The 11,806-nt window shown below is 44.1% G+C and overlaps 1 protein-coding gene across 10 annotated transcripts in view; it reads left to right on the top strand.

Moving 5' to 3' along the window:
* ZFAND6 (zinc finger AN1-type containing 6) overlaps positions 1–10,864 on the top strand; it is a 69,414-nt gene extending 58,550 nt beyond the window's left edge. For all 10 annotated transcript variants that reach the window (XM_078078805.1, XM_078078802.1, XM_036079129.2 and 7 more), the window contains 2 exons: positions 7,703–7,816; positions 9,950–10,864. In XM_078078805.1, coding sequence (XP_077934931.1) covers positions 7,703–7,816; positions 9,950–10,098 — 263 coding nt within the window. In that variant the 3' untranslated portion in view covers positions 10,099–10,864. The remainder of the gene's footprint in view (positions 1–7,702; positions 7,817–9,949) is intronic.
* The last annotated feature ends 942 nt before the right edge of the window (positions 10,865–11,806 follow it).

An 11,806-nucleotide genomic window follows, 5' to 3' on the forward strand; every position in this document is an offset into this window, starting at 1 on the left:
AAGGGTGGTAAAGCTTTTGGTTTTGTGACGGCGGCAGTGGCCAGCTGCTTTAGACAGGGGGCTCAAAGGGGTGGTGTGGCCAGACAGGATGCGCACTCAGTCAGTTGGACGGGATCACATTTCAGAATTTGCTCTGTTGGAGGTTGTCGATAGATAATTGGTATTCAGATGTGTGATGAGTATTATGTCTGCTACTTGGATGTCCTTGGCACATGTTGAAAAATGAGGAGCTAAAATTAGGAGCAGGTTGGAGGACGAGTCAGCAAAGGAAGGAGAAGTCATCTGGGCCCTGGTTAATTTCAGCCCACAGGTGCCCACGTCGGAGAGTTTCTAGAAGCAAGGGTTGCTTAGCAGTTTGGGAAGAGAGCTAAGTAAGGAAAAATGAAAACAGGCTGCTAATCATGAAGATGTTATTATCTCACGATGGAACAAAGTTTAGAATGTTGCTCGTGAACAAAATGTGTGCCGCTTAAGGATACGGTAGCAATTATTGTACAAGTCTGACAAAAGATGAAGAGAGGTTGGTCACCTATGACCATGTAAAGTGCTTTTATACCATTCGTGGTGTATGGAGAACAGGGTAGTTTTCTGTACCTAGCCCTGAGGACAGGAATGCAGAAGGTGGTCTTGAAGCTGTATGAGGAGAAATCATAAGGGGTTTTAAAAATTTAGACTCCTTTTTTCATGTATGATTTCAATGACTTTTAAGGTTAAACCAGTATTAGCTTATAAGTACCTCTTAAAAACTCAGCATTCATTATTTTAGCATTGCAGAATCTTTGGAAAATCTGGTATAAGTTTCATCTGAGTTTGAGAGGATTCATTTTCAGTGCATAAAATTTCTTAACAACCTAGTTTTTAAAAAGGTTTTGCTTATGCTATTGAATTAAGAATGTCTTCTTTTATTGTAAACATGTGCACAAATACAGGTTTCCCTGCTATCCAAAAGTAGAGCATTTTGGTGAAACGTTTTGTAAACTAAAATGGTGTAAAGAGGCAATTACCATTTCATAAAAGCGAAAATTCTCTTTGGCTGATATCTTTGTTAGCAAAAACAGGTACTAATGTAGGTTTTTCATAAACGTGAAGTGCATAAAGCAGATTCTCAGTAGCAGGGGAAATGCGTCAGTGGATGCGTGTCTGTGTGCACGTACACTCATAACATAAACTTACTTGTGATTTCCCTGTTGATAGAAACAAATGCAGAGAGTATTTTCTTCCATCTATTTAGTGGATGGACAAACACTGACAGAGAAGAAGTCTTGGACTCCAGTGCTGTAGTCATTTGACCTGGAGCTGGAACCCGGGCACCCGACTCCAGGCCAGGATTCTTTCCCGGACAGTTGTTGTGCTTGCTAGCCTGGGCCGTGCAGCCCCCCCACGGCCAGGGTGGTGTCGTCTGCCTTGATGACCAGCCAAGTATCTACTTCCTCCTGTATTACTCCATTTGCATCCCTCAGGGAAATTGATTTAGATGGGAAGATCATCCCATGGAGAGGGTTCATGAGTAGCAGCCGTGCATCTAAGCCAGCATTTCCTAACATTCTTTATTGGAGTTTTCAGATAAGTGTCCTTGGAACAGCTTCTTCCTCTGTAGGTGTTCTGCTTATAATTAGGCTGTGTTGCCACCAGGCGGGTGGTGCTGAAGAGTGTCCTCGTGGCTCTGAAGAGTTTTTCTCCTCTTTGAATATTATAGCATGTTTCTCATGTAATTATTCTTCTAATTTAACAAGTAGCAATACCTCACGTAGTCTCACTTAGGAATGTCAGATTTTCAGTTCACAAAAGCTAGGTTTTTTTTGTTTTTTTTTTAAAGATTTTGTTTATTTATTTGACAGAGAGATAGAAAGAGCACAAGTAGGCAAAGAGGCAGGCAGAGGGAGAGGGAGAAGCAGGCTCCCCACTGAGCAGGGAGCCCGATGCGGGGCTCGATCCCAGGACCCCGGGATCATGACCTGCGCCGAAGGCAGACGCTTAACCGACTGAGGCACACAGGCGCCCCACAAAAGCTAGTTTTAAAAACATTTTTTAAAGTGTTTTGGTGCACTTTACACCATCGTACTTGATTGCCTTCCTGCACATTGTGCTTCACTTTGGTTAACCTGTCAGTCCCTCAGATCCTGAACCTTAGGAAAAAGAAATGGAATTTGGATCAGAGGTTCTATTTTCTTCCTTCCTTCCTTCCTTCCTTTTGTTTTTTAAAGATTTTACTTATTCATTTGAGAGAGAGAGAGCATGAGCGGGGAGGAGAGGGAGAAGCAGACTCCCCGCTGAGCAGGGAAGGGAGACTGACCCGGGACTCGATCCCAGGACCCCGGGATCATGACCTGAGCCGAAGGCAGGCGCTTAACCGACTGAGCCACCCAGGGGCCCCAGAGGTTCTATTTTCATATGTTGACGCCCCCACTGAGCCATACTTTTATTACTTTTAAAGGAGAATAAGTAATAGCCACATCCACCTTACAGGGTGCTAGAAGTCAGTGAAATGATGGAGGTGAAATGGGTTTTATATACCACAAAGGATATTCTTAGTCTGTGCAATGCCACAGGGATGTGGCAGTTAGAGGAGGCTTAGGTTAAGAGAGACTTGCGAAGCTTCCAACAGTAGCACGAGATGAGGTGCTGAGCCCTTCATCAGTGACGCGTTCTAGGAGGACTGAGTTATTGTCAGAACGGTGGACAGGGATTGTCTCCTGGAGTTGACAGAGTGAACTAGATTCCCCAGACTCCAACTCTTAGGGATCCTGACTTCATACAGAATTGAGTGGACAGCTCAGTGGCTCAGAACAATCCAAGAGGAACAGTCCCGTTAGACAAATTTGAGAAAGCTGTCTGGATTAAAAATCAAAGATTTCTTCTGATTTTAAAGTCTGGGTGAGAATAGCCAGTCTTGGAAAAAGCAGAACAGAGCTGAGGAAGACTAACAGTTCCCAGTCTCAGAGCTGACCACAAGCCGCAGTAACTGCGGTTACAGATGCGGGCGTGAGGACACTCCTGTGGATCGCGGGGGTAGGACCGGCGCCCGGAAATACACTCTGACAGTCACGGGCAGGTGGTTTTCAACAAATGTGCCAAGATCGTCCGGTAGGGGAGGAGTAGGCTTCAGCAGATGATGCTGGATAGTTAAAAGGGTAAAATTGGACCTCTATTCACACCTTATATAAAAGTTTACACCAGAATACTAGAACATAGGAGCCAAAACTGTAAAACGTTTAAAAGAAAAACAGGCTTAAGTCTTCATGGCCTTGGCTCAGGCAGCGCTTCCTTAGGTGGGGCACCTGACGCACAAGCGACCAGAGGAACACAGACACACTGGAACCTGTTTGCTTCAAGGGACACCATCAAGAGTGCGAAAAGGTAGTCCACACAATGGGGAAAATATTTGCGAATCATAGATCTGATAAGATTATATAACGAATGTTTTAAATTCCAACAATAGAAAGACCAGTTCTTGAAAGGGCAAGGATTTGAATAGATGTTTTTCCAAAGAAGCTGTGCAAATGGTCAAGTGTGAAGGATATGGAGAAATTAGAGCTCTAGTGCATGGTTGTTGGGGACGCACAGTGGTGCAGCCGCTTTGGGAAACAGTGTGGCAGTTACACATTGAATTCAGAAAGTCAGAGAGTTACCCGTATGACCCAGAAATTCCATTCCTAATTCCCAGGGGATTGAAAACGTGTCCACACAGAAACGTGTGTGTTCATAGTGTTCATAGCAGCATTGTTCATAGTTACCAAAACGTGGCAACAACCCAGATGGCCATCAGCAGGGGACTGGATAAACGAGATGTGGGCTGTCCATACTCCGGAGTGTTCCTCAGCCGGGAAAGGAGTCGAAGTTCTGATCCCTGCCACAGCAGGGGTGAAAACATGCAGAGTACAAGAAGCCAGGCACGGACGCCACAGGCCGTGTGGTTCATGTAGGCGGGAGGCAGGTGCAGTGAAGAGGGCCGTCTGTGGTCACACAGGCACACCTCGGGGGCGGCGGGGGCAGCACTTGCTGGAGGGGCCCGTTCAGCAGGGCTGTGCTGGAACGAAAGCCGAGAAGGTTGTTTAAAGCAGCTCATGGAAGATTCCTGAGGTACTCGGTTCTAATCCATGGGTAGGGGAGAGAGCCTTGTGAAGGCTGGTTGCTTTTTTGTTTTTTTTTTAGAGATGACACAAAGTTGTATTTTAAGAAGATTAATGTGACACTTCTTTTTCCCAGATAGCTGCTAATAGAAACTGCTGTCCTGCACAGAGCTGCTCTGTCCAGAAAGGTGGCCGCTGGTCTTGGGTACTACTGAGCCCTTGAGAGGCGGCCGGTCTGAAGTTAGTTTAGTACATATTTGTTTGCTAGTAGTGTAACGTATACGTAGGTTTCAGAGACTGAGTATCAAAAAGATGAGAAATATCTCACTAATACTTTAAATACTGATTACATTTTAAATGATAATATATATTAATTTTGCCCTTCTATACTTTTTAACACAGTGGTTGGAAAATATATAATTAAATCTATGGCTTGGTCTATTTTTTTGGACCCTGCTATACTGTAAGGCTTATTTTTCCCTTGAATATTTAAAATGTCATTTTGTAAAGAATTTTTGAGCTAGGAATAACTTAAAGATCATTTGGTTCAACCCCTCATTTTGCATAAAATGAAGTACAGAGAAGGAAAATGAATGTTCTCCCAGTGGGTCGTTGGAAAAGTGTATGTTCATTCAGTAAGTGTCTGTCGAGGGACCGCTCGGTGTCAGCACTGGGTGTAAGTGGTGAGCAGAAGCCCCCAAGCACCGAGCTTCGTCTGACCTCCGAGAGGGGGGGGACTGGTCCTACTGTGTGAGGAAGACGTGCGCATTACATTACGTGGGGACTGTGTCTGCTGTCAGATGACTCCCAGGTTGTTTGTTAGTATTCATCATGTGTATTAATGTGCTTCCAAACAAGGGTAGCAGAAGTAATGCTAGGTAGTTTATATACTTACTGTTATATTTGTGTACTTTTTTAGCAGGACCCAGAGCCAGAGGGCTTGTGAAGTATCTTAAAATTACTGGCCAGTAGACTTTGTCTAGTTGGGATTTAAGTTTACTTCCCAGCCTTCATGCCTAGGCCTCCCAAACAGACTTGCAGAACGGCAGATAGGACGTAGGCGGCTGCCTGTTCTCAGTCATTAGCAAGCAGCTGATCTTGTATCCAGTTCTCCTGTCACACTGTGAGAAACTGCCTAGTTCTGAGGACACTTCTCATTTTGGCTTCAGGTTCAATATGTTTATGGCCCTTTTAAAAGACAGAATTGTTTCCTTTTACATGATTAAGAGTTTGATAAGGCATGCTTTGGTCTTAAATCTCACATATAAGGAAATGGGTAATTTCCGGGAATCCTAGGCGTTTACACAATACTAGGTCATCTTGCCCATGAACTGATTTGGTGAATGTTTCAATTCAAGCTGGCAGTCGGTAGCTGGAGGCAAGCGAAGGTCACCTTAGTCTCATGGGGTCATGAGTGGACGATGATCAGCCTCAGATGCTAGCCCTCGCTCACCGGCTCTCGGGCTGCCTGTGGATCCTTGACTCTAAAGGTTGTGCATCTGCTGTGGACGGAGCATTAGGGCTGAGACGTGTGTGCAGGAGTGTGTGCAGGAGTGGGGGGGGGCAGGGAAGCGTATCCTCACTCTCCTCCATTTCCAGATTCCAAAGTTTGTGCCTCAGTAGTTCACCTGGTTTTGTTAAAGTTTTCTTGGAGTGTGCGTTGTTGCTGTTTAAGCATTGTTCCTGTAAGTTTGTGTGAATATCACAGTTGGGAGAACAGGTTGGATATTATGGCTTACACGTTTCAGAGACAATAAACAGATTCTTTTCTGATGGCAAGTTAAACTATTTTTGAGCTCTTTACACATAGCAGAATGTTGTTTGATACTGTTCTAGGAGCTGTGGATAAAATAAGTAAGCAAGACGTTCAGCCGCTACCATCATAGAGTTCACATTCTGAGGATATTTATTTATTAATAATAAAAGGTTTTATGTGTCCATAATCTGTTTAAAATGTTTATATTAGCACAGCTGTCTCCCATCTGGTTTCAGAATTTCTAGGTGGAGTTTACTTGTTCGTTTGTGGTGTTTTGTCTTTGTCATATTTTGTTAAAATGGGAGGTAATATAGTTAACATAGGCAGGTTAGAATCCATTATGTCAAATGCTTGCGCATCTGCTGTGTGTAGTTCGTTGTGATGGGTGCTGGAGATTCATATGGGGGGTAAGATACCACCAGCCCTTGGTGGGCTCACTTCCCGTGGCATTGGGGCAGCTGGGGCACATGACTGCAGTGGGTGAGTAGTGAGGGAATGCAGCTGAGCAGGTTTTGTGAGGCGCCTGCCTTGTGGTCGGGGTGCCAGGGCAGGCTGCAGCAGGAGTGGAGAGGACAAGCTCCTGCGCTGGAGGGGCTCACTGCTAGGCCGGCTGAGGACAAAGAGGCCGTTACCAGGGCAGGCTGCAGCAGGAGTGGAGAGGACAAGCTCCTGCGCTGGAGCAGCTCACTGCTAGGCCGGGTGAGGACAAAGAGGCCGTTACCAGGGCAGGCTGCAGCAGGAGTGGAGAGGACAAGCTCCTGCGCTGGAGCAGCTCACTGCTAGGCCGGGTGAGGACAAAGAGGCCGTTACCATAGTGTGGGCCGTACTAGTGGGGCACATAGGAAGGCTCCTGTTTAAGTCGTTGGGTAGAGGATGGAGTAAGAGTTGATGGTATAAGCTTAAACAAGAAAGACCAATTCGAGGAAGCCAGGGAGAGAGTGGGACAGGAGGGGCGTGGGAAAGCATTCCACACAGAAAGGCTGTTGACAGAAGCCCAGAGATTGGAAGACTTTGTATGCTTTGGATTGGTTTGTAAATGGCGTGAGCAGAGGGCTGGCTCACAGTGCTTGAGCAGGAGCGTCCTCGAGGACTGGATGCTGAGAAGCTCGGAGAGGGCCAGAACTTGGCTGCAGAAAGTCATTGCTTTAGAGCGAGATGTCGTGTGCTGGGTCATGTGACAGGCTCTGACTCCGGTGACAGCGTCCGGGAGGGCCAGGGGATGAGGGACAGGAGGGTTCACATCGGTTCAGATGTGGGCACAGTGCTTTGACCGAATCTTGGTGCAACTGGCCTTGGTTTTGCTACTTACGTGCGTCAATTTATTATCCTAATTATAACATTCTAATAAATTTATCTTCCTAACATTTTAAAGGTTTTATGTGAAACATTCTGAGAATTTTAAACACAGTGTTCTACCTAATCTTGGTTTCAGCCCTTTCTGTCCTTGTTCTCTGAGAAAACTACATAGTTCTGACCCCAGCAATATTTCAGAGTTGGGTTGTGGCCATTTTCTTACACACTCCCTTAGAATACCCAGCTAGTATTTGCGTGGGGGTCGAATACATAATTACTAGAAAAAATAGGGAATACCGCACTAGACCTCTGGAGTCACCGTTAACATACCAGTGTATGTTCTGGATTCCCTGTGCGCCCACCTGTGCACACAGGTGCGTAACATAGGTACATAGATTTAACGGGAAGGGGGTTGTATTAATGTCTACTTTGTAACTTACTGTAGCATCTTCCATGCTAAGAGATTCCTCGGTTATCCGCCCAGTAACAGATCACTACTGAGGGTGGGGCAGGGGGACAGCCACCACCCAGTATTAAAATCTTACTGAATGATTAAATTTTACCACCTTCCTGTTTTTGTCAGCTTCAGTATCAGATACGGCACAACAGCCATCTGAAGAGCAAAGCAAGTCTCTTGAAAAACCAAAACAAAAAAAGAATCGCTGTTTCATGTGCAGGAAGAAAGTGGGACTTACTGGTAAGGGCCTAAATCCAATGGTTTAAACTTAAGATTGTATTTTAAAATAATGCATGGCTTACTGTTCCTGGCTTCAGTGCAGATCATTTTTGTTCCCATGAGAGTTAGTACTGGATATACTTCAGCTTCTGAATTTTCTTAAATAAAGTAGCTTTAATTATATACCTGAAAGTGAAGTGAATAGATTTTCTTTTAAAAATTCATTCCAGCTGGGTTTGAGAGCATTAGACAGGTCGGGTCACAGTGCCAGGTGCCGTGGAAGGCATGGCTCCTGCCGTGGCAAAGCCAGAAGTTGCGGAGGAAGGGGGTAGTTAAGTACTTGGCAGGCCGAGAGGTACCGTGTCTGTGTAGAATGGCTGATGATGGTGCTCGTGAGGGCCCAGTGAGTTAGCCCTTGTGAGGCGTCAGCCCCCGCCGCACGACTGCAACAGAGCTGTTACACGGTTCTGTTACTAAGGGAGGAAGAAAAATACTTGAAATATTATCTGGATATTTAGCAAATAAAGTAGATTGAGTACAGTCAATGGGTTACTTTGGGAGTTCAGGGACAGGTATCCTAATTAATTCATGTAAAAGAAGGGGAGTAGAGGCCCATCACGGAGAGCGTCATGGAGGCAGCGTGTTTCAGCTGGGTCTTGAACGATGAGTAGGACTTAGAATGGATGGAAAGAGGGCCATTTCGGGCAGAAAGACTAGCCTGAACAGAAGGTCGGATAAAGGAAAGAACGGGGCGCGTTGAGGGGCCCGAGCTGGGGAGGGCGGCAGTAGCACGTGGCCTGGGAAGAGGGGTGTCCCCTGAGAAGGCTGCTGCCGGGGGCTGTGCCCCACGGTGGGGAGCACGCGCAGCTGGAAAGAATCCATTTATTATCTGTTGTGTGCCTGGCATTGTGCTGAATACTCCACAAAAATTTGACTTCAGAGCTGAGAAGAGTAGATGAGAGTTTCAGGATCTCAGGAAGGTTTCTCTGGCCAGGGAACAGGTTGTAGAGAGGGTGGAAAGTGGAGTGCGGTCTGGTATCAAAGGTGTTGAAGACGGGCCCATGCTTTGGCAGATGTGTTTATTTAAAGAATACAAGCATGAACGAATCAGGTATTTTAAAATACACATGTTTAGTAACAAATAATAGTATTTCTGCATCTCAGACACTCTCAGACTTCGTGATGGGAAGGCTGAGGCGCAGTAACTTCCGTCCTGTCCAACCTGTCAGCCTGGTGTTGCTATACGCTTCATTTTCTGTTCCTTATCATGAAGCTACAGAATATGTTTCTGAAGCAAAAACAAAATGTGGTAGAGGACGCTTCCATCAGATGTCAGCATTCGAAATACTGATTCCTCTGCTCCATTTCCAACAGTTCCTTCCTACCATAAAATCTTAATTTTGGGAATCAGGACTGGTTTGATATGGACTATCCACACTCTCTCTTTCTCTCTCTTTTGGCTTCAACTCTTTGGGCATGTCCCTAAAATAAATAGCATTTATGGCATGTTTACTAAATGTTAAGCGTTTAACACATTCCTCATTTAATCCCTATAGTAATTTATTATTCCAAAATTACAGATGCGGAAGCTGAGGCTCAGAGGAGCTAAGCAATTTGCCTGCGTTAGTAAGCGGATTCACGCTCAGGCTCTGGACCCCAGGCCCTGCTCTCACTCAGCCAGCAGGAGCCAGGTCGCCTCTGCACTGGAGGTCCGCCCGGGAAGCCAGGGTGCAGAGCATGCTGTTTCTTAGCAGTTCTCCCAGCAGTCTCGTTACACCTTTGCTTAGTTCAGTTTTCAGGTTGCTTTCTGAGAGTGTGCTTATTTCACATTTAGAACGTGGGCTTGAGAAGTGTCTTCCATCCAGTGTAGCAGTCCTGATTTTGTTAAGAACTAGTTGTGGTCACGGCACAGGTGAAGAGACTGAGCTCAGAGAAGCGGCGAGGATCCGCTGGGCGTACAAGCCTCTATTTGTAGCTAGGAATAAAACGAAAGCTATCAACTAGTGAATTCTGAAAATGTTACTAGGTCCTGAAACTGTCTGGAATGATTCTTTAGACGGCTGCCCTAAATCATGATATTTTTAACATTAATGATACTAAGGAACTTAACAGACCTTCCATCCAACTCACGTGTGTGTACTGATCCATTTTCAGGGTTTGAATGCCGGTGTGGAAATGTTTACTGTGGTGTACACCGTTACTCCGATGTACACAATTGCTCTTACAATTACAAAGCTGATGCTGCTGAGAAAATCAGAAAAGAAAATCCAGTAGTTGTTGGTGAAAAGATCCAGAAGATTTGAACTCCTGCTGGAATACAAAATCCTTTGACCATCTGCAAACTAAAAATTGACTTGAGGTTTTTTTTCCTAGTCATTGGGAATGTAGAGCAATGTATCTTGCATAGACCTTTTAATCATGCATGTCATCAGAAGAATAGATTTTTGTTTTTGTTTTGAAAATGACTCTGAACATTTATTTCCATTGCAGTTTCTGTGGCTGAAAAGACTTAAGTAAACTTTACAAGTATTATCCTTTTAAGATCATTTTAATTTTAGTTGAGTGCAGAGGGCTTTTATAACAAACGTGGAGCAATTTTGGAGGGCCGTGATTTTTCCAGTATTAAACATGCATGCGTTGATCTTGCAGTTTATTTTCTCATTGTGTGTGTACATAGCTTTTCTCTGCAGCACGATCTCTGTCGATGGCGCCCCTCAGGGCACAACTAGTTACCAGTCACTGAATGTATCTTCATCCTTACGGCTGCTTCTGGGTTTTCATTAACAAAGGTTCTGCATATGTTAGCATATGGTTTCTTTGCACCCACTATTTATGTCTGAATCATTTGTCACAGGAGAGTGTGTGCTGATGAGATTCTAAGTTTGTGTGTTTTTAAATTTTTTTGAGCGAGGGAAGGAAAAGCTGTATGCATTTCATTGCCGACTGCAGGTTTCTTTCAGATTACGTTCATCGGTCTGTGTGTATACAATATGAAGAATGATCTGAAGTAATTGTGCTGTATTTATGTTTACCCACCAGTCTTTGATTAAATAAAAAGGAAAACCATAACGTTCCCTTGTATTACTTTCTCTGCTCTTCTTTCTGGTAGTTCATTTCGACTTTTGGTCCTTTAGTTTTCTACTTTATTAATTTTGTACAGGTCCTGTTACTGTTCTCACATCTATTTGTGTCTGATCTTATGACGATAAATTGTAATCTTAGATTCCTTTGCGTTGAAGGGGTCAGCATTTCTTTAACACCAAGAACTGCTTTTTGTCACATAGATATCGAATTTTCTAGCTCTGTTCTACATCCTGTCACACTGAGTTAGCATCTGGTTAGGAGCTCCTTTTTCTGGTAGAATTAGAGAAACTGAAAGGGCATAATTCAAACATGGCAGCTGGAGGATTGTGGACGAGAAAGACCATTTGTCCTGTGGTTTTCAGACTTCTCTGGCCGCCAGTCTTTTTTTAACACGAAACATAAAACAGGTAAAAAGCAGTATTTTACAATACAAATTTCTAGGTTTAAATTTGTTTACCACTACTTTACTTGTAAGTTCTATCTTAGTATGTAATGTTGGCTTCGCATGAAAATCTGTAAATGTAATCTATTTAAATGTTATCTGTTAATTTGTTACATGAACAGATTAAAAAGAGAAAACTGTTCTCACTAGCCCAACAGATTCATGTTAAGTATTGAACAGAATTTAACACCCATTCATGATGAGAACTCCTGATAAATTAGAACTAGGGAGGAATTTCTTTAAGCTGATAGTTTCTATGTAAAACCAAACAAACAAATGAAAAGCAAGCATCCTCCGAAAAGAGGAAACTCGTTCCGTTTTAAAGTCAGAAACAAAAGGCTGCCTGCTGCCCCTGCTTGAGTTCAGAACTGAGTTGGAAATCCTGTATTCAGTAGAGTGAGTCAAAACAGAGGTTCCTAAGAAGCAGAACGGAGGAAACACTCGATATTTGCATGCATGTTCAAGGCCTCTGTAAGAAAAAATTC

Source organism: Halichoerus grypus, chromosome 8 (assembly GCF_964656455.1).
Source record: "Halichoerus grypus chromosome 8, mHalGry1.hap1.1, whole genome shotgun sequence".
NCBI lineage: Eukaryota > Metazoa > Chordata > Mammalia > Carnivora > Phocidae > Halichoerus > Halichoerus grypus.